The sequence below is a fragment of the Nerophis ophidion genome, linkage group LG10 (assembly GCF_033978795.1).
Source record: "Nerophis ophidion isolate RoL-2023_Sa linkage group LG10, RoL_Noph_v1.0, whole genome shotgun sequence".
Taxonomy (NCBI): Eukaryota; Metazoa; Chordata; class Actinopteri; order Syngnathiformes; family Syngnathidae; genus Nerophis; species Nerophis ophidion.
The window spans coordinates 5,958,239-5,985,774 of NC_084620.1; the positions used below are offsets into that span (position 1 = coordinate 5,958,239).

Sequence of the window (27,536 nt, forward strand, 5' to 3'; positions counted from 1 at the left end):
ATTGGGGGTTAAATCACCAAAAATTGTTCCTGGGCGTGGCACCGCTGCTGCCCACTGCTCCCCTCACCTCCCGCAGAGTGATCAAGGGTGATGGGTCAAATGCAGAGAATAATTTCGCCACATCTAGTATGTGTGTGACAATCATTGGTACTTTAACTTTTTAATATAGTGTCATTTTTAATAGATTATTATTTTAAATGTATTCACTTACTATTTTACATCCTGTATTTTTTAACAATTGATGATTATATGAGAATATTGTTTGTCTGTGTTGGCCCCTTGATTAGTTAGCGACTTGTCCAGGGTGTACATTGCCTTCCGCCCGAATGCAGCTGAGATAGGCTCCAGGAACCACCGCGATCCCGAAAGGGACAAGCTGTAGGAAATGGATGGATTGATGGATGACACCATTAGTCGTTGTTGAAGTCCAATGTATTTATCTTTTTTGGATAATTATATTTTTAAATACAATATTTTCAATATATTTAGTATTTTACAAATATTTTTACAATTACGATGATGATTATTGTATTATTAGACGAGTCCTTGTTGATGTCACATGATCCGGAAGAAGAGTGTTCATGATGCGTTCACAGTTCCAGTAAATCTAAAAAATATGACGTTACTATAGGCATAGAGTGTACATTTTGAAGGAAAAATGGACACATTTGCCGACTTTACAGGTCTATTCAATATTATAACGACGTGTATTACCTAAACTAGTTTACGCTGTTTTACCCACTTACGTGTCGTGTCGTCCGTTACAGTGGATCAATAATTACGATTTGTTCAAACATATATAATTACAAAAAGTATCTGTTACCAATATGTCTACGGTGGTATTATTTTAATTTATACATCCAGTCACCATTTTTAAAGACGTGTATTAAAAATTCAACTGAACCAATCACGTTGTTTTGCTACACTAAGACATCGCATCAAAAAGTCGACAAAACACAAAAGCCGACACGAATTAAAGCTCGCATTGTACTTGCATTAAACATTAAACAAATCGTTCGAAAGATTCGATTAAAGATTAGACTTACTGAGTTAAGAATGTGTCGAGTAGGTTGACAGCAAGCTGAGACGCGTTTGTGTTCCGCCGCTCAGTTAATAAGTGAAAGTAAAATCATCCGTTTCTTTTTTTCCCCAGCAAGAGGAGACTATCTGGTTTCAGTGGCGTCGACCCAAATATCGATAGTGACGTGTGGCATCAGGTCGATACTAGCGTGATACATTTCAGTTATTTGATTATTCTCACCAATATATGTTTATTTGTTGGTTAGTTTATATTGTTATATTATTGATAAATTCAGGAAATACGTTATAAATGATAGTATCAGGGACTAATAATCCGTAGAATAATTGTAATTATTCTAGTAATAAATTGCTTTATTTTGTTATCATATCACGTCTTCTACTTATAATTTATTATCCATCCATCCATCCATTTCCTACCGCTTATTCCCTTTGGGGTCACGGGGGGCACTGGTGCTTATCTCAGCTACAATCGGGCGAAAGGCAGTGTACACCCTGGACAAGTCGCCACTTCATCGCAGGGCCAACACAAATAGACAGACAACACTCACATTAACACTTTAGGGCCAATTTAGTGTTGCCAATCAACACATAACCCGGAGTGTTAGAGCCAAATATGCTTTCTGTCTGTCAAATTGATGACGTCACTAAAGGGGTTGGCTCCAAGGCCAAGTGCCTGTCTATTTAGGGAGGAGTCAGGATCTTGCTCAGGTGTTGCTGAGTAGAGGTGCAACAGTTTTTGACTTAAATGTACACGGAAGGAACTCACGCATTCACGGGGAGAACATGCAAACTCCACACAGAAAGATCCCGAGCCCGGGATTGAACTTTAGGGCCAATTTAGTGTTGCCAATCAATCTATCCCCAGATGCATGTTTTTTGGAGGTGGGAAGAAGCCGGAGTACCCGGAGTGTTACAGCCAAATATGCTTTCTGTCTGTCAAATTGATGACGTCACTAAAGGGGTTGGCTCCAAGGCCAAGTGCCTGTCTATTTAGGGAGGAGTCAGGATCTTGCTCAGGTGTTGCTGAGTAGAGGTGCAACAGTTTTTGACTTAAATGTAGCGGTAAAGTGGACTTTACCGCTACAACGAGGGAACCCACGCATTCACGGGGAGAACATGCAAACTGTCTATTTAGGGAGGAGTCAGGATCTTGCTGAGGTGTTGCTGAGTAGAGGTGCAACAGTTTTTGACTTAAATGTAGCGGTAAAGTGGACTTTACCGCTACACGGAAGGAACCCACGCATTCACGGGGAGAACATGCAAACTGTCTATTTAGGGAGGAGTCAGGATCTTGCTAAGGGGTTGCTGAGTAGAGGTGCAACAGTTTTTGACTTAAATGTAGCGGTAAAGTCCACTTTACCGCTACACGGAAGGAACCCACGCATTCACGGGGAGAACATGCAAACTGTCTATTTAGGGAGGAGTCAGGATCTTGCTCAGGTGTTGCTGAGTAGAGGTGCAACAGTTTTTGACTTAAATGTAGCGGTAAAGTGGACTTTACCGCTACACGGAGGTAACCCAGGCATTCACGGGGAGAACATGCAAACTCCACACAGAAAGATCCCGAGCCCGGGATTGAACTTTAGGGCCAATTTAGTGTTGCCAATCAATCTATCCCCAGATGCATGTTTTTTGGAGGTGGGAGGAAGCCAGAGTACCCGGAGTGTTAGAGCCAAATATGCTTTCTGTCTGTCAAATTGATGACAGCCATTGTTTCTCTGCGCCACAAGAGCCACTGAAACTTCGAGGGGAAATTTGCCATTATATTCCTATCAGTGACAGAGCAGGAAGGGGCTAGGAATATGTTTGCAGTAACATTTCATATGAGACATCCTGTGTCCCTCATTAATTGATTTATTTTACCTGGGGTCCCCCACGTGTTCTGCGTTGAGGGTGGGCAGGCCTGAAATTAAGTTTGTTGCTGTTTGAAACGTGGATTATAATTGTGATCAGCAAAAATGTACTTACAATTAAACATACGCTTTCTTCTTAAAATAGCTCATATGCATCTCTGGTCTACCAGAGAATAAGAAGATGTAGCAAGAGGGATCAGTGTTGCCAATTTAGTAACTTTTTGTGATATTTAGCCAGTACTTAGACTAGATCATTTGTAGGCAAAAAACTTTCACCAGGTACCACCTCAGAAAACCTTGACTCTCCAAATACCGCCATAATGACCAACATTAAAATACAGTAGCATAGTATGCACAAGTATTCACTAAAAACAAGGCCGAAGTTTTATTTAACCAGTATGTTTAAATATTTTTGGCCATTGTAACCTTACACACATTTTGAACAGTAACACTGTGTTCGAATATAGGAAATGTTTGCAATTTCCTCACAGTAAAATTCTTCAAAGCAAAAAATATGACAAGAACACCACCGTCTAGCTTATGTTACTGTTAATGGTTTAATAAACACATTTGTTAGACAATTGTCTATATTTTTCACAGATACAGACTTTAGCTATGCTATAAAAAATGTTTTCCCAAATGCCAAAATAAAATGTTTGATGTACGGACAGGGACACATACAAAAGCAGTCCAGAGAAGCAAAGAACAATTAGCAGTCTTGAAGTTATGATAGAATATACATTCAAAGACATGGTTCATGGTATGCAACTCAGTATTCTTCTTCCTCCAAACACGACGAGTTGAGTTTATACCAAAAAGTTCTATTTTGGTTCCATCTGACCACATGACGTTCTCCCAATCCTCTGCTGTATCATCCATGTATCCATTTTGGTATAAACTCAACTCGTCGTGTTTGGAGGAAGAAGAATACTGAGTTGCATCCCAAGAACACCATACCTACTGTGAAGCATGGGGGTGGAAACATCATGCCTTTGGGCTGTTTTTCTGCTAAGGGGACAGGACGATTGATCCGTGTTAAGGAAAGAATGAATGGGGCCATGTATCGTGAGATTTTGAGCCAAAACCTCCTTCCATCAGTGAGAGCTTTGAATGGTTACCAAATACTTATTTTCCACCTTATTTTACAAATAAATTATTTAAAATTCCGACAATGTGAATTACTGGATTTTTTTACATTCTGTCTCTCACAGTTGAAAATTACAGACCTCTGTCATCATTTTAAGTGGGAGAACTTGCACAATCGGTGGCTGACTAAATACTTTTTTGCCCCACTGTATGTTTAAAGCCATGTTTTAGCCTTTTCAAAAAATTACATGCATATGTGTAAATCCGCAATTATGCAAATTAGATGACATTTTAATGTTCAGTGGCCTCGTGGTTAAAATGTCCGCCCTGATATTGGTAGGTTGTGAGTTCAAACCCCGGCCGTGTCATACGAAAGACTATAAAAATAAGACCCATTACCTCCCTGCTTGGCACTCAGCATCAAGGGTTGGAATTGTGGGTTAAAAAACCAAAAATTATTTACGGGCGCGACCACCGCTGCTGCTCACTGCTCCCCTCACCTCCTGCAGGGTGAACTTGGGGATGGGTCAAATGCAGAGGAGAAATTTCACCACACCTAATGTGTGTGCGTGTGTGTGTGTGACAATCATTAGTACTTTAACTTAACTTGAACTTAGATCAATGTCACAACCTAACATTGAATAAACTGTCAAAATAAAGAAAAATCTCTGAAAAGTTTCAGGCAGCAGTGTGATGAACTTTCCAAAATGAGTGGCTCATATTTTGCAGCAGATTCCTCAAAACGTTTATTGAAGACCTTTGACTAATCCGTTTTGCTTACGCTGCAATTTAAATGTCAAATCTTCCCAGTGGAAAATTGCGAGCAGCAGTGTGACGTCTTTGGAGAAACCACTGGGCCTTTTTAAAGTAGTCTTCTGACAATATACAGTATGTTTATTCAAATATTACAGTAAACCTGGGCTTTAATGTCTTCTTCCATGCAGTATCTTTCATCTTACGCACTTAAAAGTGGCCTTAAGTCACACAAAGAGTTAAAATCTTGTACTCACTTGAACAAGCAGCATCATGGTATTCTTTAGCAACTACAGGAATAGTAGAGCAGGAATGTTCTTCTCTGTGTGCATTTCCTGCCTTTCATAATAACGTCTGAGCTGTTTTTTTTTTTATGAAGAGGGAAGTTTCGTAAGGTGCTTTTGTCAAAACTTTTCAGCATGTGCCAGAAGTTTCTTTGTCTCACAGCAGCCACAGCTGGACAACAGCCAGTGAGTCAAAACACTGCAATTATGATTTATACACTGCACTTAATCCTCACTTTATTATCATTTCTTGTTATTATATGCAACTTTGTGTTCAAGATGATAAAAATGCTACATTATGTGTGTAAAGAATGAATAATGCAATAATGTTTGGTGCAATAACACACTCTAGCCGCTAGAGAGCAGTGTGGCCTTGTCAGACTTAACAGAAGTGAGAAACTAACTACCAGTAAATTAATTTAATTAATGCCAAATTATTGTATTCAACTCACATTTTAAAATATAACAAAGTGTAATATTAAAAAAAAAAATACTACTACTGTTACTGTACACTTAAAGATGTTCAAGAGAAGGATGGCAACCATTTTGAGTCAGGCTTTGTCGAGGCATGACAAACTCGCACATTGAAGGATACAACCGGAAGCATTATTTATAATAGTAAACACAAGGGATGAGATGTTGGCGATGATTCGTTCAGACTGGGAGAGTATTGCGACGGGATTTTTTGACGTGTATGCGGACGGAAGTGAAGTTTGTACGCCGCCGCCAGCCTCGTGTGCGAACGTCCGTAGTCGGTTGACGTCAACCCCAATTGAGCGTCATCGTTAATTCGTGGTGCTGGAAAAAAATGTATTCACATCTGAATCATTTATTTATGCTGATTCTGAATCGATTCATAATTGTAAATAATGTATTTTAAAACAATACGAAGGTCCTGCGTAGTCCTGAGCTCAATCCTGGGCTCGGGATCTTTCTGTGTGGAGTTTGCATGTTCTCCCCGTGACTGCGTGGGTTCCCTCCGGGTACTCCGGCTTACTCCCACCTTCAAAGATATGCACCTGGGGATAGGTTGATTGGCAACACTAAATTGGCCCGAGTGTGTGAATGTTGTCTGTCTATCTATGTTGGCCCTGCAATGACGTGGCGACTTGTCCAGGGTGTACACCGCCTTCCGCCTGATTTTAGCTGAGATAAGCTTTAGCGCCCCTTGCAACCCCAAAGGGAATAAGCGGTAGAAAATAAATCAACGGGTGGGGTTTTTATTTTTGTATTTTGAAAAATAAAATTTTCCAGGCCATCACCTTGCTTTTGTAACCTAAACCCTGTTTTGCTATGGTTTTCGTACAATGTCTAGACCTGGTATATTCCGAGAACTGTGGCAAATTTAGAATCGATTCTGAATGGAATCGTCGCCCAAGAATCGGAAACTAATGAAATCATGAGTTGTTGAAAGATTCACTTCTCTATCGTTAATTGCTGTTATTTAATAAACTATTCAACATAAATATTAGGAAGTAAATGAATTGATTGATATTTTAATTAGTAGATTGCACAGTTCAGTACATATTCCGTACAATTGACCACTAAATGGAAACACCCAAGTAAGTTTTTCAACTTGTTTAAGTCGGGGTCCACGTTAATCAATTCATGGAAGCAATAGCAAGAAAATAATTCCTCTACTAGATTTTGCTCAGTTATGTTATAATTATGTTGACCGCTATATTTATAAACGTATGGGAATATCTGACAGGAGCCATATTTGCTGACTTTTAGTCCAAAATTGTATTAATTTTATAATTTTACAGCAGTGGTCTTCAACATTATCAAGGCCAAACAGAGATGGAGCGGGGACCATCTTCAATATCGTGTACAAAATGGTGTTCTAGATTAAACTAGTCTTAAAATTTACCTAAATGTGCTAAAGTTAGCATGCTAGAATGTTAACATTAGCATGATAGAATGCAAACATTAGCATCCTAACAGTTAGCATGTGTCAAGTACCAAGTCATTTGATTCTGAGGAGTTCGGCTGCACAATTGGCTAAAAAAAGTTACCATGCTAAAGTTTAGCATGCTAAAATGTTAACGCTAACATGTTAGAATGCAAACGTTAGCACGCTAAGATTTAGCATGTATCAATTACCAAGTCATATGACTCTAAGGCGTTCGGCTGCAATATCAGCCAAAAAAGATTATATTGCTAATGTTGATAATGCTGCCTGAGGCTTATCCAATCCAATCCCCTTTTTTTATGTAGCACTATTAACAACAAAACTCTTTCCAGAGTGCTGCACATTAAAAGAAACAATTTAAAGTAATCAAATTAGAAGATTTTAAAATGAAGAAACAAGTAAAACACATTTAAAGAAAAAAACAAAAACAAAAAACAATCAGTGGCCATGATGCTGAAAATCACAGTCAGTCTTACTGTAGTATTGGTATCATTAGTTCATTTAGACATTTTATGCTTAAAATGTCTTAATTTAGGGCAAAATTACCTTGAATATGCTTTGTTACCGATAACACAAAGCTAAGATACTTAACGTTCGAACTGGTAAACAGGTGAACAGGCTAATTGGGAAAACGTGGGTGCCATGATTGGGTATTGAAGCAGCTGCCATGAAATGTTCAGTCATTCACAAACAAGGATGGGAGCGAGGGTCACCACTTTGTGAACAAATGTTTGTGGAAATTTGTCAAACAGTTTAAGAACAACATTTCTCATCGAGCTATTGCAATCTACGGTCCATAATAACATCAAAAGGTTCAGAGAATCTGAAGAAATCACTGCACGTAAGCGACAGGGCCGAAAACCCACATTGAAAGCCTGTAACCTTTGATCCCTCAGGCTGTACTGCGTTAAAAACCGACATCAGTATGTAAAGGATATCACCACATGGACTCAGGAACACTTCAGAAAACCACTGTCACCAACTACAGTTTGTCGCTACACCTGTAAAGTACAAGTTAAAACTCTACTATGCAAAGCAAAAGCCAGTTATCAACAACACCCAGAAGCGCCACCGGCTCTGCTGGGCCCGAGCTCATCTAAGATGGACTGATGCAATGTGGAAAAGTGTTCTGTGGTCTGATGAGTCCACATTTAAAACTGGTTTTGGAAACTGGATGCCGTGTCCGCCAGGCCAAAGAGAAAAAGAACCAGCCAGACTGTTCTAGGTGCAAAGTTCAAAAGCCAGCATCTGTGATGGTATGGGGGTATATTAGTGCCCAAGGCATGTGAAGGCACTGTTGCTGCTGAAAGGTACGTACAGGTATTGAAGCAACATATGTTGCCATCCAAGCAACATTATCATGGACGCCCCTGCTTATTTCAGCAAGACAATGCCAAGCCCCATTCTACACGTGTTACAACAGCGTGGCTGCAAAGTAAAAGAGTGCGGGTACTAGAGTGGCCTGCCTGTAGTCCAGACCTGTCTCTCATTAAAAATGTGTGGCGCAATATGAAGCCTAAAATACCCCCCGAATTGTACATCAAGCAAGAATGGGAAAAAATTCCACCTGAAAAACTTCAACAGTTGGTCTCCTCAGTTACAAATGTTTACTGAGTGTTGTTAAAAGGAAAGGCCATGTAACACAGTGGTAAAATGCCCCTCTGCCAACTTTTTTGCAATGTGTTGCTGCCATTAAATTTTAAGTTAATGATTATTTGCAAAAAAAAAAAAGTTTATGAGTTTGAAGATTAAATATCTTGTCTTTGCAGTCTATTCAATTGAAAATAAGTTGAAAAGGATTGGCAAATAATTGAATTCTGTTTTTATTTAGGATTTACACAACGTGCCAACTTCACTGGTTTTTTACAAGATGAAGTGTATATTTCGCACATTTATGACAACATTTAATATTTATGTATTTTGATCACTTAGCATACGCGGTGCATTAATTTCACAAGCGCATCACGACATAAGTTTTTTTTTTTCTTTATGACTGATTATTACTCACTGCAGACAAACATAATAAAACATCCATTACTGTACATTGTCTACGATCATTAGGATGCCAAATGCTATGCTGTTCACATATTCCCATGCAAAAAAAAAGCGGGGCGGACCCAAATGTCTTTTGATGTGGTTCTCGCCATTAACGCATCTAAATTGGCTGTCAAAGTGTACCAACAAGTATGTCCTCATTCTGCTACTCTACAGGTGAGAGGCACCATTTATGATCTACAATAACATTTAATGAGCAAGTAAACCAGGAAGCAGCTGATGAGTCAATGTCAATATAGGCACACACATTAGTGATTGCGGCGCCGCTATAGATAATTTATATACGTTAGCACTTTAATACCACTAATACTTTGTTCATATTTAAGTCACGAAATGTAAATGGAGTATTGTTGGCGCTTTGGATGGTTTTCTACTGGGTTTTATGGTCAGAATAGGCTCTGCTGTAAGCGGACTTTTATTTAACAGTTAGAATGAAAAAAAACAAAAACATCCATCATGTGTTTCATAATGATTGTGTACAATAGGCAAAATTACCAATAAAAAGTGCAATCCCCCTTTAAATCTGATTTTGGTACCACCCTATACACTGCAGTTTTCTCACAAGAGGCCGTTTAATTACTTTGAATAGATGTACTTTTATGTTTTGCTACTGCGCTGTAAAAAAAATGTATGGTAAAAATAAATTGGCAACTCAATTTGTACTCCATCCATCCATCCATTTTCTACCGCTTATTCCCTTTCGGGGTTGCGGGGGGCGCTGGCGCCTATCTCAGCTACAATCGGGCGGAAGGCAGGGTACACCCTGGACAAGTCGCCACCTCATCGCAGGGCCAACACAGATAGACAACATTCACACACTAGGGCCAATTTAGTGTTGCCAATCAACCTATCCCCAGGTGCATGTCTTTGGAAGTGGGAGGAAGCCGGAGTACCCGGAGGGAACCCACGCATTCACGGGGAGAACATGCAAACTCCACAAAGAAAGATCCCGAGCCTGGATTTGAACCCAGGACTGCAGGAACTTCGTATTGTGAGGCAGACGCACTAACCCCTCTTCCGCCGTGAAGCCAAAATTTTAATTGTGCCGAAACCCGGGATTGAACCAGGGACCTTTAGATCTTCAGTCTAACGCTCTCCCAACTGAGCTATTTCGGCTTCAATTTGTACTATTTGTTTTAATTTACAGTAATGCACTGTAAAAACAACCATATATTTTACCGTAAAAACAAATAGGCAACTCAGTCTCCAGAATTTTACTATAAAAATAACAGTGGTACAGTTTTACCATTTGCAGTAATGCCCTAGAAAAAAAAGATTTTACGGTAGAAAAACTGGCCAATCTTTAATTGTATTATAAAATAACAGTCGTACCACAATTACATTTATACTGTAAAAAACAATGCCATAGATCTTACGATACAACAGCTAGCAGGTCGGGTCACAAGGAATTTACAATAAAAATGAAATTAGTGCTGTTTTCCATTTACATTACAATGCATTGTAAAAAAACAACAACTGAGGACTTTAGGAATGTGAGTGTGGGGTCACATTGCTGCGGTGGTTGTCGTGATCCCAATGCCCAACGCAGCAAAAGACAGCGTGCAGGTAAAAATGTATTTAATCTTAAAAAACAAAAACAAACCACAAGATGAGTGCAACTGGCGAATAGGGAAGGCTGTGCAATGACAAAAGCACTAGAACAGGTTTCAAAGCAGACTAACAGAAGGCTGGAAGAGCAGCAAAACAGTTTACCTCTCAGAAGGCAGAAGATTACAAAACACAATGTCCTGAAAAACCGAGAGCAGCCACGGCTCAACTTTAAAAGACTTAAATGTTCATTTATAGGCCTACTGAAACCCATTACTACCGACCACGCAGTCTGATAGTTTATATATCAATGATGAAATATTATCATTGCAACACATGCGAAAACGGCCTTTTTAGTTTACTAAATTGCAATTTTAAATTTCCCGCGAAGTCTCGTGTTGAAAATGTCGCGGTATGATGACGCGTGCGTTTGATGTCTCGGGTTGTAGCGGACGTTATTTTCCAGCCCGATCTAAGCTATAAGTAGTCTGCTTTAATCGCATAATTAAACAGTATTCTGGACATCTGTGTTGCTGAATCTTTTGCAATTTGTTCAATTAATAATGGAGAAGTCAAAGTAGAAAGATGGAGGTGGGAAGCTTTTAGCCTTTAGCCACACAAACACACGGTGTTTCCTTGTTTAAAATTCCCGGAGGTGAAGCTTTACTATGGATCAGAGCGGTCAAGCGAACATGTCAACCGGCCGTTTTCGGTGAGAAAATTGTGGTAATAGGTCGGCTCTTACCGGAGATCAGCGGAGCCAGCGTCCTCCTGCAGCTGCCGTGACTTCCCTCAGAGACTCTGGCGTCAACACAACGGTGGCCGCACCCCTCCGACTTTCAGGGACTATTTAACTCACTAAAACACTAGCAACACAATAGGCATAAAGGGATTTCCCAGAAGTATCCTAGTAAATGTGTCTAAAAACATCTGAATCACTCTCACTGCAATCGCCTTTTTTTCCCCTTCTTTTTTCTAGTCCTTCACTCTAAATTTCCTCATCCACGAATCTTTCATCCTCGCTCAAATTAATGGGGAAATTGTCGCTTTCTCGGTCCGAATAGATCTAGCTGCTGCTGGCTATGATTGTAAACAATGTGAGTATGTGAGGAGCTCCACAACCCGTGACGTCACGCGCACATCGTCTGCTACTTCCGGTAAAGGCAAGGCTTTTTTATTAGCGACCAAAGGTTGCAAACTTTATCGCCGATGTTCTCTACTAAATCCTCTCAGTAAAAATATGGCAATATCGCGAAATGATCAAGTATAACACATAGAATGGACCTGCTATCCCCGTTTAAATAAGAAAATCTCATTTTAGTAGGCCTTTAAGGGAGGTGTGTGGAGCCAGTTCAGAGGCGGGGGCAAAGTTACTGCAGGTGAACAGACACAAGACAGGAAGTACCACTAAAATAAGAGCACCAGACAGGAACCAAAACACCAAACACAGGAAAACGTCAACAAACTCTAATAAAGACATTGCCTGATCCGACAGGTCAGGTCATGTCATTGACAAAAAAACTGTCAGCGCAGTCGCCAGAAATTTATCATAAAAATACAACAGGTACAGTTTTTCCATTTACAGTAACACAATAAAAACAATGATTTTACACTTAAAAAAGAAAACTGGCAACTCAGTCACCACAATTTTACCATAAAAATAGTGGTAGTGATTATCCTCCATTTACAATAATACACCGTAGAAAAAACAAGCATAGATTTTACAGTTAAAACCCCAAAACAGCTCAGACACAATCATTTTACAGTGAAAATAAAATGGTACCGTTTCTCCCTGTACAGTAATGCAATGTAAAATATGCTGTGAATTTGACCAACATTTTTTGCCTCTGAGCTGCCAGTGTTTTGATGTAAAATCTACAGATTTTTCTTGACAGTGTGTGGTCTGCCCTTTTTTGCTCGTGACTATGGTGATTAGTCGCAGCAAGTCACATGGCGTCCACGGCGGCACATGACGGCCATTACGGCGTGTTAAGGAGGCATTTGCAGCTTTCATTGAAACCTGGTTGTTCCCCATTCACTTTTCATGTGACACCCACGAGGGGTCAAGGAGGGGCTGGGGGGGTCAGGGTTGGTGGGGGGTTCGCCCGTTAGCAAGCATTGAAATTCCAAGTGGGAACTTAGCGGACGCCAGGACGGGAGCGTTTAAGAGGATTTTCCATCTTGACTGTCACAAACAGTCCGTCACCTGGAGGTGATCCCTCATGAGGGGAAGTCGTGGCTCAAGTGTTTAGGCCTGACAAAGTTGCACTGAAGCACATTACATGTTGACACTGGCAAAAAGGAGCAGGAAGAAGCTGAGTTTATTTAATCCTGTGTCGTGTTACGCATCAGCTTTGACAAATTTTTCTGTAAGTGGGTTCGCCGTTGGGTCATCAGACATATTGTACCCACAATAAAACTCAGTAATAAGACCTCGGTGTTGCTCATCTTCACCCTGAAATCCTCTTTAGAGGGATTAGCCAAGACGTTGCCCATCGAAACGCTCGAGGCTCCATAGCCCGCTTTGTACCGCTTTCCATTAACTCCGTGTCTGTCTCCTACAGCTCGCTCTCTGAAGACTTGAGCAGCGACAACAAGCGGCGGTGACGCTCACGCCGCCCGTTTAACATTTCCACGGTGACAACCTCTCAGCGGGAGTATCTCCTTGGCGACGCCCTGCGCTGACACGCCTGGATGTGGCCGTTGTCCTTCTGAAGGCAGGTGCATCCTGTTCACAAGGGGTGGCCCGCTCTTGCGCCTGCATGGGAACATCCACGCCGCGCTGGACGCCCGATAAGAACATTCCCAGATAGTTTTGTTTTGCTCCTGCAAGGAAATTCAAGGTTCTCTCACGGGGGCCCTCAATGTAGCCTTCAGTGTAATCTGGGGAAGTCAAACACGGCGGACCTTGAAGCGGCCATGGAGCACTCAGGACCTGAAGCCTTCGACAACCAACAAGTGGACTACAGAAGGATCGTGGGAGACACCCAGCCGCTGCGTATAGTCTCTCACAGGGAGGACGAACACTTTGTGCGGCAGATCCTGCACGGGCACGGGCACGAAACAGCGGCCCAGAGGTACAGCGCCACTCGCATCCAGGCTGGTCTCGGACCCGAGAGGTGAGTCTTGAGACAAACAGATGATGCAGATCCTCCTGAGTGCACTTTGGGTGCAAGCAAACGTCCTTAGTGATACTTTGTTTTATTTTCATATCAAATAACATCATTGGCCCGGCCACAATTTCTAGTGAATTATATATTTATATAGCGCTTTTCTCTAATGACTCAAAGCTCTTTACATAGTGACACCCAATATCTAAGTTACATTTAAACCAGTGTGGGTGGCACTGGGAGCACGTGGGTAAAGTGTCTTGCCCAAGGACACAACGGCAGTGACTGGGATGGCGTAAGCGGGAATCGAACCTGCAACCCTCAAATTGCTGGCACGGCCACTCTACCAACCGAGCTATACCGCCCCACCTTTTCTTATTGCAATTGCTGGTATGCTTATCTGATGACATCACAAAACACAGAAACAAAAAAAACGACCACTGTGCAAAACACAGTTGTAGAAATCTTTTTTTTTTAACTGAATTGTTTTATTGAATTTAACATCCATATCGTGTGCAATAACACTAAAATAAAGCCAAAATAGCTTCTTAAAACACCTGGCAGGCACGTAATGGTGATCAATAAAGTAATAAAGTAGCATTTTCTGTGTATTATTAAAGGCCTACTGAAATGAGATTTTCTTATTTAAACGGGGATAGCAGGTCCATTCTATGTGTCATACTTGATCATTTCGCGATATTGCCATATTTTTGCTGAAAGGATTTAGTAGAGAACATCCACGATAAAGTTCGCAACTTTCGGTGCTAAGAGAAACGCCCTGACTCTACCGGAAGTCGCGGACGATGACGTCACCCGTGTGATGGCTCCTCACATATTCACAACGTTTTTTAATGGGAGCCTCCAACAAAAAGTGCTATTCGGACTGAGAAATCGACAATTTCCCCATTAATTTGAGCGATGATGAAAGATTCAGGTTTGAGGATATTGATAGCGACGGACTAGAAAAAAAAAAACGCGATTGCATTGGGACGGATTCCGATGTTTTTAGACACATTTACTAGGTTAATTCTGGGAAATACCTTATCTTTCTATTGTGTTGCTAGTATTTTAGTGAGTTTAATAGTACCTGATGGGCGGAGGTGTGTGTCCACGGCCGGACGCAGCTAGTGTCTCAGGGAAGTCGACGGCAGATATATGGGCGGCACAAGCTCAGCTGCTATCCGGTAAGAAGCGACTTTTTACCACAATTTTCGCACCGAAACCTGCTGGTTGACATTCGCTGCGATCCATAGTAAAGCTTCACCTCTGTGAATTTTAAACAAGGAATCACCGTGTGTTTGTGTGGCTAAAAGCTAAAGCTGCCCAACTCCATCTTTCGACTTAGACTTCTCCATTATTAATTGAACAAATTGCAAAAGATTCAGCAGCACAGATGTCCAAAATACTGTGTAATTATGCCGTTAAAGCAGACGACTTTTAGCTGTGTGTGTGTGTGTGTGTGTGTGTGTGCAGCGCTCATACTTCCTAAAAACCCGTGACGTCTTGCGTACACGTCATCATTACACGACGTTTCGAACACGAAACTCCCGGGAAATTTAAAATTGTAATTTAGTAAACTAAAAAGGCCGTATTGGCATGTGTTGCAATGCTAATATTTCATCATTGATATATAAACTATCAGACTGTGTGGTGGGTAGTAGTGGGTTTCAGTAGGCCTTTAATATTATATGTTTGTTTATACTGTAGCCAGACGCCGTTTTAAGATCAATCTCGGGTTCTATGGTTATCATCACATTGCTGAAACCCTTTATCTGGTGATGTCACAAAATACACAAGAAAACATACTTTTAGAGGTGTATAATTATTAAATATTTAAAGCTAAAATGTAAATAGAAAATAATAATGTAGCCTTAGTGCAATAAGATCCATACCATGTGCAATAAAACTAAAATAAAGCAAAAATAACCTAAGACACCTGGCAGGCTGGTAATGGTGAGTGATAAGTCACAAATTGGCATTTTAGCATTATTGTTAGTGTAACTATCGGGCCTGATTTACTCAAATCCAAATACCACGAGCTAAACAGCGTGTGTAATCAATAAAATAGTGCGTACTATTAGTGGGCACGTTGCCTAAGCTACTTGGCTTAGCTACATTTTCCAGGAGCTTAGCTACTTCTTGAACAAGTAGCTTTTCTTGAAACTTAGCTACTTTTAGACCCTTGTAGCTAGGTAGCTTACATCAAAGCTCCAAGCTACCAAGAGAAAACATGGACTCCAATCCAGGCCCCCCAAAACTATGGAGAAAATACAATGACCTGGATAAATGAGAATGTATACATACGGAGAAAATCCATGATAATTGGTTGGTGTTCGTATGATGAGTCACAATTGGCTAAGGTTAGGGCCAAACAGACAACATTCACACTCGACCCCGAAAGGGAATAAGCGGTAGAAAATGGATGGATGGATGGATAGGGCCAAACATTACGGACTTGCCAATCAGAGGCAAGATAAGGCGGGTCATCGAAAATCATAACAGGCAAGCATTCATGCCACATGACGATGAGGGAGTTGGAGACAGAGGGACGCTTCAAGCTGACGACTCAAAATAAAAAGAAACATACTTGAAAGTGGCAAAAGGATTCTCTCCCGTCGATTATATTTTTCCTTTACTGATGAAGATGACGTGCAGGAAAACCACAATAACGCGTGTCCTTGGTCATATTTAGACAAATGTATGGTTTTAGAGAAAACAATGCCCAAAAACCTTAGTTTTTAGTTGTTTACTATGTAAGACAAAACCATAACTGCTTTTTTCATCTCAGACGTCCAACACAAATTGTTCTATGGTTATCATCGCACTTTTTGTCTTGCTGGTGAACAAAACATAGTTTATCACCGTGTCACCTGCTTGCCACAACAACAACACAAATCCTAAGTACAGCTTTCCGTCTTAAAAATAGGACTCTTCTGGTGGCCATCACCACGGGGCTATCCCGAGCAGCTGAGAGCGCAGACACAGCTGGGAATAGCGTTGGTACAAAAGGGAACCACTGACCCATATGGCCAGTGACCCATATCTAGTGAATGCCACCACTTTATGAGATTACAAGGCAACTTTTTCCACATGCTACATTTAAGACACACTTTACACGGGATCTCTACTGAACACTCATCAATCCTCACACTGCTTTGGGTGCCACGCCCTCCATTCTTGTCATTACTTTCACCTTATGAGCGCAAATAAATTGAGGACTTTTACCATGTTTGAAATGTCATCCACAAGTCAAATGTGTTTTTTTTGTTTTTTTGATTAATCAAACCATCAAAATAATACACAATAGTACCATAATAATACAATTCCAATTCCATAACCAAACCCGGCCTAGCAACATTCAGATTGGCAATTGAGAGGACACACAAACATGACACAAAACAATCCAAAAGTAGTCAAACCAAAATGAAATACATCAACAACAGTATCAATATTAATATTAATTCCTACATAGTGTCAGGAAAACGCATAGCTGCCGTTTTGCTACCCCAAGTTGCAAGAACCAGGAGGATGATGAGCAGGTAAGATGACTTTAATGATCATCAAACAAAAACATGAAACAGTCTCGCAAACAGAAATGCCAAACAGAGAATTATCTTCGAGCACTGAGGAGTGCTCGAGTGAAAACATAAATAGACATACAGCAAGTGAGGAGAAAACAGTGTTCCGCGGAACAAACTGGAAATTTAACAAAATAAGAGCACTGACGGGAAGTAAATACAAAAACAAGGAAAACCAACAGAGATGAAGTGACAGATCGTCACACATAGCAGTGATTAGGAATCCGTCATTGACATTATCATCACAGCCATTTATAAAAAAAATTATGTGTTTTTGAAGTGCACTTACTATCTAGTAAGTACTCCAAACACAAAAAGTGCAGTAGTTCCACATTTGCAACTATTTCTGTTATATAGTAGCCCCTTTTATTGTGGTTTACCTGACACATGAAACGTGACGAATTGGGGGATTGCACTATTCACTTTAGCTGCCAAATGGCAGTAGAGTGTTGAGTATCTTAAAAAAATTTTGTGGAAACTCCAACTTTGACAACAGCGTCAGTTGCTATGTAGCGTGGCGCTTTCCAATATTTTCATCAGACTGTTTTGCAAAATGATTAACCCCCCCACACCTTGCACTCAATGGAAAATCCGCCAAGGGATGGGACCGTATGAATCCCTCCCGACTAAAAGGTAATATCCTGCTCAAATCAGGCAGCATGCAAAAAGTATTCCCTTTTTGAATTATCTAAGCCAGTGATTGTCAAACTTAGGCACGCAGGCTCCATCTAGTGGTACGCCAAAGAATCACTTGATTAAACCACAGTGTTGTATTTTCCTATATTCAAATACAGTGTTACTGTTCAAAGTGTGGGTAATGTTACACCGAAAAATAACAAAAATATCAAATATACTTGTTCCAATAAAATCTCTGTCATGTTTATAATGAAATACTTAGGCCTACTATGCTACTGTATTTTAATGTTGGTCATTATGGTCGTACATGGAGGGCCAAGAGTTTTCTGAGGTGGTACTTGATGTAAAAAGTTTGAGAACCACTGATCTAAATGTTATGTGCGTGACATAAAACTAAAATAAGGTAGGAATTGGGGCTGGGCGACATATCGATATATCGCGGTTTTGCCTCTGTGCGATATAGAAAATGACTATATCGTAATATTCGATTATACTTTCTCACGCAGTTGCTTTTAGCTGCGAGCAGTACACTACAGGCCTTTCTCACTCCTTTTCATCTCTCCTTCTCACAGAGACATAAAACAAGCCCACCTTCTTACATACGTCACATACTGTCGCGCGTGTAGCGTCATACGCCCTCGCCGAGCAGAGAGGTAGCAGCATGGCTAACGTTAGCTGAGGCAAGCGGAGCGTTGCGAGTGACATTACAAGAGAGAGAAGGTGCAAAACTGATCACAAATGGAGGAAGAACAATAAATGCCCAAAATAAAAAGCAGGGGGTCGACCATCAGGCGGTGGTTTGGCTTCAAGCGGGAAGATATTCAGCAGACAACAGCAATATGCAAAGTATGCAGCAGAAGTCCATCCATCCATCCATTTTGTACCATTTTCGGGCTCGCGGGGGGCGCTGGCGCCTATCTCAGCTACAATCGGGCGGAAGGCGGGGTACACCCTGGACAAGTCGCCACCTCATCGCAGGGCCAACACAGATAGACAGACAACATTCACACTCACATTCACACACTAGGGCCAATTTAGTGTTGCCAATCAACCTATCCCCAGGTGCATGTCTTTGGAGGTGGGAGGAAGCCGAAGTACCCGGAGGGAACCCACGCATTCACGGGGAGAACATGCAAACTCCACACAGAAAGATCCCGAGCCTGGATTTGAACCCAGGACTGCAGGACTTTAGTATTGTGAGGCAGATGCACTAACCCCTCTGCCACCGTGAAGCTGCAGCAGAAGTGTTGCTACAAAAAGGTAGCAGCACTAGTAATTTGTCCTTTCATTTAAAAAAGTCACCCGCGAGAGAATGAAGAGTGCTTGAAACTCTGCACGTTAACATCTCCAGCCGGTGCCACACCCAAAAAAATGCCGAAACAACCTGCACTGACACAATTGAGCCTGACGTCTTCTATTTACAGATCAAGACCATATGAAAAACGTAGTCACAAACAGAAGAAAATAATGTTCGCAGTAACTTATGACATAGCGAAGGACATGGCCCCAGTTAGTGTGGTTGAAAAGCCAGGGTTTAGAAAACTCATCAACACACTTGACCCAAGATTTAATCTTTGTTTTAAAATGTCTCTGACAATCTTGTACTTTGTTTTGAAATTAGTATTTAATAAATACGGTTTTGGTAAATTGACTTAGTTGTGATTTCCCTCTCTGCATAAAAGTTTAAAATGAGCATATATTAATGCAGTATGAAGAAGAATGTTTTAATGTAGACACAGAATCATCATACTGCTGTGATTATATGTATCAAGTGTTCATTCAAGGCTAAGGCAAAATATCGAGATATATATCGTATATCGTATATGTATCAAGTGTTCATTCAAGGCTAAGGCAAAATATCGAGATATATATCGTATACCGCGATATGGCATAAAAATATCGAGATATTAATAAAAGCCAATATCGCCCAGCCCTAGTAGGAATACCCTTTTGAAGACAGTCTATAAAATCCACTACACCTCCCTGATACCGAAGTACACGTCAAACTACTTCCTTAACGTAATTGACCGACATAACCACAAACCCATACTCCACAAACCACGTTAAACCCAGATTCCGAACTAACAAAGGTCTTAACTCATTCTCCTTCTATGCCACATCAATGTGGAATGCACTCCCAACAGGTGTAAAAGAAAGTGCATCTCTATCCTCCTTCAAAACCGCACTAAATCAACACCTCCAAGCAACTTCAACCCTAATTAAGTACTGTATTTCCTTGAATTGCCACCGGGGCACTAATTAATTTAAAACCTCTTCTCACTCCTGCGCTTACCAAAGGCATGCGCTAAAAGTAAGCATGCGCTAATTATTTTAAAACCTCTTCTCACTGCGGCACTTACCAAAGGTATGCAGTAAAAATTTGAGTGTGATGTAAGCTTGGACCTTCAATCCTACTGAATAGCTCTTAATTTTCTTCCCTTTATGCGATTTCAAATTACCGGTATTGAAATCAGCCTCCTCCATTTTGAAAATGATGACAGGGGAAGTGTCACTCGTGACATCACAAGTTTGACCAGGCGGTGATACTAAGCATGCGCTAATTATTTTGGGAAGCGAGTTTGACCTGGCAGTAATTCAAGGCAGGCGCATACTATATGCCCTGCGGCAATTCAAGGAAATACGGTATGTCTGATTGTGATTCTGAAACTAACACCCTCCCCCCTCCACATCCCACCTCTCCAAATTGTAAATAATAATCAAATGTATATACTTGTTATTATGCTTTCTGATCTCTTTATGTCCACTACTGGCTGTACATATCCTACAAAGTCAGACTTACACTGTTTCAATGTCCATTTCTCAGATGATGCAATTGTTGATGACTGAAGTGCTGATATCAACCAAACCTACCCCCCTCCACATCCCACCCCCTGGATTGTAAATAATGTAAATAATTCAATGTATATACTCTGCTGATTAACTTGTGTGATGACTGTATTATGCTGATAGTATATGTTTGTACCATGAAATTATTAACGTGGACCCCAACTTAAACAAATTGAAAAACGTATTCGGGTGTTACCATTTGTGGTCAATTGTAAGGAATATGTACTGTACTGTGCAATCTACTAATAAAAGTTTCAATCAATCAATAAAAAAAAACAGCCATACTGTCACCTAATGGCATGTTATAGATCAGGGGTAAGGAACCTATGGCTCGCGAGCCAGATGTGGATCTTTTGATGACTGCATCTGGCTCTCGGATAAATCTGAGCTGACATTGCTTAACATGATAAGTAATGAATAATTCCACTTGTAATAGGTGTTAAAAATAATGTTCAAAACATAAAACATTCTCATGTATTTTTAGTCCATCCATCCATTTACTACCGCACCTGTTCAAGAAGTTGCGTTAAGAAGTTATTTATTTATTATTGGTTAGTTTGGGGCTTGTCCTTCTGGGGGTTCTTCAGACCACCAAGCACCGACATGAGAGCCCGTTTCAGGGTTACACTATTGTTTTATTTTTCAATAAGTCTCTCAGTTGCTTTCCAGCAATTGTATTTTTCTCTTTCGTTCTCGCTCGCGCTCTGGCTCCAGCCCCAACCCCAACCCCGTCTCTCCTCCTGGCTGCTGCTTATTACAGAGCGACAGGTGATTAGATAACAAGGCTCAGGTGGGCAATCTACGCAGCTCTCGCTGATTTCGAGGCCGGTCCTGGCACATCCCAGTTCGCTGCAGGCCCACGGGCCACGCCCCTTCCACAGTTGGCTTCAGAATAACAATGTTATTACAAAGAATAAGAGACCTATTATACTCTAGAAATGTTGGTCTCACTTAAAAATGCACGCGTTTAGTTGTGTTCAGTGTTAAAAAAAATATTATATGGCTCTTACGGAAATACATTTTAAAATATTTGGCTTTTTGGCTCTCAGCCAAAAAGGTTCCCGACCCCTGTTATAGATACTGCTGTAATTGTTGTGCCATGTTTATTAGGTTTTTTCATTTACGTTATAATAACGACTTCATGAGCAGCCAGGTGTTTTCTATGTCGCAGTCTATATAGCAGGGGTCACCAATCTTTTTGAAACCAAGAGCTACTTCTTGGGTACTGATTAATGCGAAGGGCTACCAGTTTGATACACACTTAAATACATTGCCAGAAATAGCCAATTTGCTCAATTTACCTTTGATAAATAAATCTATATATATATTTAAAAAAATGGGTATTTCTGTCCGTCATTCCGTCGTACACTTTTTTTCCTTCTACGGAAGGTTTTTTGTAGAGAATAAATGATGAAAAAACACACGAAATGAACGGTTCAAAAGAGAAGAAAACACGAAAAAAATGAAAATTAAATTTTGAAACATAGTTTATCTTCAATTTCGACTCTTTAAAATTCAACCGAAAAAAATGAAGAGAAAAACTAGCTAATTAGAATCTTTTTGAAAAAATGTAAAAAAATAATTTATGGAACATCATTAGTAATTTTTCCTGATTAAGATAAAAAATTTTAAAATTTGGATGACATGTTTTAAATAGGTTAAAATCCAATCTGCACTTTGTTAGAATATATAACAAATTGGACCAAGCTATATTTCTAACAAAGACCAATCATTATTTCTTCTAGATTTTCCAGAACAAAAATGTTAAAAGAAATTCAAAAGACTTTGGAATAAGATTTTAAATTGATTCTACAGATTGTATAGATTTGCCAGAATAATTTTGGGGAATTTTAATCGTAATAAGTTTGAAGAAATATTTCAAAAATATTCTTCGTCGAAAAAACAGAAGCTAAAATGAAGAATTAAATTAAAATGTATTCATTATTCTTTTCAATAAAACAAGCGACTTGTCCAGAGTGTCCCATGCCCTCCGCCCGATTGTAGCTGAGCTAGGCACCAGCGCCCCCCGCGACCCCAAAGGGATTAAGCGGTAGGAAATGGATGGATGGAGGGACAATAAAACAAATAAATGTACTTGAAAATTGATTAAAACTGTCAGGAAAGAAGAGGAAGGAATTGAAAAGGTAAAAAGGTATGTGTTTAAAAATCCTAAAATCTTTTTTAAGGTTGTATTTTTTCTCTAAAATTGTCTTTCTGAAAGTTATAAGAAGCAAAGTAAAAAAATAAATGAATGTATTTAAAAAAGTGAAGACCAAGTCTTTAAAATATTATTTTGGATTTTTAAATTCTATTTGAGTTTTGTCTCTCTTAGAATTAAAAATGTCGAGCAAACCGAGACCAGTTTGCTAGTAAATAAATACAATTTTGAAAATAGAGGCAGCTCTCTATCTGAGCTATTTTTAGAACAGGCCAGCGGGCTACTCATCTGGTCCTTACAGGCTACCTGGTGCCCACGGGCCCCGCGTTGGTGACCCCTGCTCTACGTCAACCAGCATGTTTTTGGATGGGGAAATTGTGATAAATATCTTACCGGAGAAATCATTGGATTATTCGTCGTCCTGCAGCAGCTGTTTAAAAGGCAGCTTTGAGCTTGGCTCCTCGGCTTCTCTCTGAGACACTGCATGTTCACCGCAGGCCATCCGACCTCGAGGTATGTCTTTACAAACTTTGAAATCTCACTAAAACACTATTAAAACAATAAGCAGATAAGGGATCTTCCAGAATTATCATAGTAAATGTGTCTAATTACATATGAAACGCTCACACTGCTGCCGTCTGGAGCTGTCGCTTTTTAAAAAAATGTTCTAGTCCTTCACTATCAATATCCTAATTCATAAATCTTTCATCCTCGCTCGAATTAATGGGGAAATTGTCGCTTTCTCGGTCCGAATTGCTCTTGCTGCTGGTGGCTTCCATTATAAACAATGTGAGTATGTGTGGAGCTCTGCAACTCGTGACGTCACGCGCACATACTTCCGGTAAAGGCAGGGCGTTTTTTATCAGCGATCAAAAGTTGCGAACTTTATCGTCGATGTTCTCTACTAAATCCTTTCCGCAAAAATATGGCAATATCGCGAAATGATCAAGTATGACCCATAGAATGGACCTGCTAAGAAAATCTCATTTCAGTAGGCATTTAAAAAAAAATCAAATCCCGTCTGCGCATGTCTTGTATGACGTCAGGGTGGCAACAGAGTCGGAATGATGCTAGCTCGGCTGAACACGCCTTCCCACAGAAAGGGGATGTTACGCCGTCGCGGTGGTACATAACACCGACACGCACCGCGGCAGACGCACAACACGCTACACTTTTTTTTTTTTTTTAATTCACTTTGGAGCCACTGGCGGCTTGTCGCGTCTTGTTTCCAGGTAAAGGCAACTCTTGCCCATTTTTTTCTTTAGCATCCTCACTTCACCTCCAAGTCGCCGCCTTTCGGTCCATAAGCGAGAGCTTCTTTGGGTCAACTCCAGACGCTGTTACGGAAAACAATATTTATTCATATTATTTGACGATTGCATTAAAGCAACACACGTTCGGAAAAGAGCGCGTCTCCTCATGTCAGTGTGGCAGGATGCTAATGCTAACAGCTAGCTGAGACTCCACATGTTTTTTTGTGCGTGCGCCGACTAACACAACTTGTCCGGCTTTAATGACCGATAACCGGTTATTTTTAACAATGCAGAGTGGTAAATAGTTGGCAATGCGTGTGTAATAATAACTGAATGCAGCGAGCAGTAATATAAGTCTCGTAAACGTTGCAATTTAGGCTTAACGCTGTCAATAATTAGCCCAAAGTTTGTCCATGCGGCATGGAGGTTTGGTGACAGTCACATTTACTACATTACACATTTTAAACTATTTACACTTCAAAATATTGAACTCCTCGTTGACTTTGGCGATTATCATGACATATAAACACCCTCCCATGCATGTTTTAATTTTCCTGAAGGAATCAATAAAGTACTATCTGCCTATGTATTTTGATGCTAGCGTCGAAACTCCATTGGGAATTATGCCAACCTAGCGCCCACGTTAAGAGATTTAGCCGCATTTCCACCTCAGCGCCATATATCCATCAACACAATCTTACCTGGCAATCGGCGTGACTATATCAGCGATATTTGAAGTCTGCCATTATTTACTCTTACATTTGTCTCGCTGATGTTGGTCATCTGGCTGGTAAATAAATAAAAGTGGCGCACTAAATGGTCGTCGCATGATTTAACACGTCTCATTGTCGTGTTGGCTGTGATGTTTTTTTGACACTCCCGTTTTGATTGGTTGGAAATCTCCCTCTTTGATCCTCTCATAAACGTGTTTTTCTTTAAACGTATGATGTCTTCTAGAGGCTTCCGAGGGCGCCACTTATTCCCACACCGTGTTTTTGCTGCTAGCAAATTGTTCATGCGGCTTCCTGAAGAAGTCCTGAAGGGGTACCGTGGTGTTGATGTTGCTTGTGTTCACATTTGACGAGAGAAAAAACCGTCTTGTTGCATCTTGACACCTGATTGGCCGGCCTACGTTGCTATGGTCACCATCCTTTGATAACATGGCGAGACATCTGCTTGTAAATGAGATGGGAGAAGGGCAAAGGTATTTGACATATTTTTTTAACCAATCAAAAGCATAAACTACTGAAATGAGATTTTCTTATTTAAACGGGGATAGCAGGTCCATTCTATGTGTCATACTTGATCATTTCGTGATATTGCCATATTTTTGCTGAAAGGATTTAGTAGAGAACATCGACGATAAAGTTTGCAACCTTTGGTGCTGATAAAAAAGCTTTGCCTTTACCAGAAGTCGCAGACGATGACGTCACAAGGGTGAGAGCTCCTCGCGTCCTCACATTGTTTATATTCGGAGCCTCCGGCATCAAGAGCGATTTGGATCGAGAAAACGACAAATTCCCCATTAATTTGAGCGAGGATGAAACATTTGTGGATGAAGATATTGATAGTGAAGGACTAGGAGAAAAAATAAGGCGATTACATTAGGACGGATTCAGATGTTTTTAGACACATTTACTAGGATAATTCAGGGAAATCCCTTATCTTTCTATTGTGTTGCTAGTGTTTTAGTAAGATTAAATAGTAACTGATAGTCGCAGGGGTGTGTCCACGGTTGTCTTGAGGCCAGTGTCTGAGAGAAGTCACGGCAGATACAAGGACGGCGCAAATTCCACAGATCCCCGGTAAGAGGCGACTTTTTAACACAATTTTCTCACCAAAACCTGCCCTTTGACAAGTGGTCGGGAACCATGTTCGCTTGACCGCTCTGATCCATAGTAAAGCTTCACCTCCAGGAATTTTAAACAAGGAATCACCGTGTGTTTGTGTGGCTAAAGGCTAAAGCTTCCCAACTCCATTTTTTTACTTTGACTTCTCCATTATTAATTGAACAAATTGCAAAAGATTCAGCAACACAAATGTCCAGAGTACTGTTTAATTGCGCGATGAAAAGAGACGACTTTTAGCCGCAAGTGGTGCTGCGCTAATATTTCCTCACAGTCCGTGACGTCACGCGCACGTGTCATCATTCTGCGACGTTTTCAACAAGAAACTCCGCGGGAAATTTAAAATTGCAATTTAGTAATCTAAACCGGCCGTATTGTCATGTGTTGCAATGTTAATATTTCATCATTGATATTTAAACTATCAGACTGCGTGGTCGGTAGTAGTGGGTTTCAGTAGGCCTTTAAAGAAAATAGTTTGGGCACATATAGGCTGGTATTCTAGAAAGTCTAAATATGCTTCACGTCAATCTGTGTGTTTGTAGCTTTAATTGTCTTTGAAGCTCTATTCTGCACTTTATACACATTCTTGTTTTGTTTAGATCAAGGGTGTCAAACTGGTTTTCATTGAGGGCCACGTTGCAGTTTTGGCTGCCCTAAGGGGGCCGCCTGCTTGTAATAATAAAAGAAAACATACGTGTACAGCAGGGGTGTCCAAAGTGCGGCCCGGGGGCCATTTGCGGCCCGCAGCTAATCGTTTACCGGCCCGCCACACTTTCTTCAAAATTGCCAAATTGATAGTATTGCAAAAATTTAAAAAAAAAACAGAGGGGTTAGTGTGTCTGCCTCACAATACGAAGGTCCTGAGTAGTCAGGGTTCAATCCCGGGCTCGGGATCTTTCTGTGTGGAGTTTGCATGTCCTCCCCGTGAATTTTTTACAATGCAGAGTGGAAAATGTTTGGCAATGCGTGCGTAATAATAACAATGCAGCAAGCAGCAATTTAAGTCTCGTAAACATTGCAATTTAGGCTAAACGCTGTCAATAATTAGCCCAAAGTTTGTCCACTCGTTCTTGCCTCACTGCTCCATGCGGCATGGAGGTATGGTGACAGTCACATTTACTACATTACAAATCTTAAAACTGTTTACACTTCAAAAGTTTTAACTCCTCTTTGACTTTTGCGATTATCATGACATACAAACACCCTCCCATGCATGTTTTAATTTTCCTGAAGTAATCAATGAAGTACTATCTATCTATCTATGTATTTTGATGCTACCGTCGAAACGCCATTGGGAATTATGCCAACGTTAAGAGATTTAGTCGCATTTCCAAGCAATCTTACCTGGCAATTGGCGTGACTATTTCAGCGGTATTTGAAGTCTGCCATTATTTACTCTTACCTTTGTCTCGCTGATGTTGGTCATCTGGCTGGTAAATAAAAGTGGCACGCTTAATGGTCGTCGCATGATTAACAGATCTTATACACCAGGAGCATTGTCGTGTTGGCTGTGATGTGTTTTGACACTCCCGTTTTGATTGGTTGGAAATGTCCCTCTTTGATCCTCTTATAAAC

General features: G+C 40.5%; 1 protein-coding gene and 1 non-coding gene across 6 annotated transcripts in view; one reads left to right on the forward strand and one right to left on the reverse strand.

Annotated features, from left to right (window-relative positions):
* Positions 1–10,027: 10,027 nt before the first annotated feature.
* Positions 10,028–10,100, reverse strand: trnaf-gaa (transfer RNA phenylalanine (anticodon GAA)). Its single transcript has one exon. It is a non-coding gene; the product is annotated as a tRNA-Phe (tRNA).
* Positions 10,101–13,070: 2,970 nt separating this feature from the next.
* The window catches only part of impdh1b (IMP (inosine 5'-monophosphate) dehydrogenase 1b), a 42,733-nt gene continuing 28,267 nt past the window's right edge, over positions 13,071–27,536 (forward strand). For 2 of the 5 annotated variants that reach the window (XM_061912186.1, XM_061912187.1), the window contains exon 1: positions 13,071–13,651. In XM_061912186.1, the coding sequence (XP_061768170.1) occupies positions 13,452–13,651 (200 nt within the window). In that variant the 5' untranslated portion in view covers positions 13,071–13,451. Of the gene's footprint in view, positions 13,652–23,898; positions 24,094–27,536 lie in introns of those variants that run through there. The other 3 variants (XM_061912189.1, XM_061912190.1, XM_061912188.1) reach the window with 2 other exon arrangements.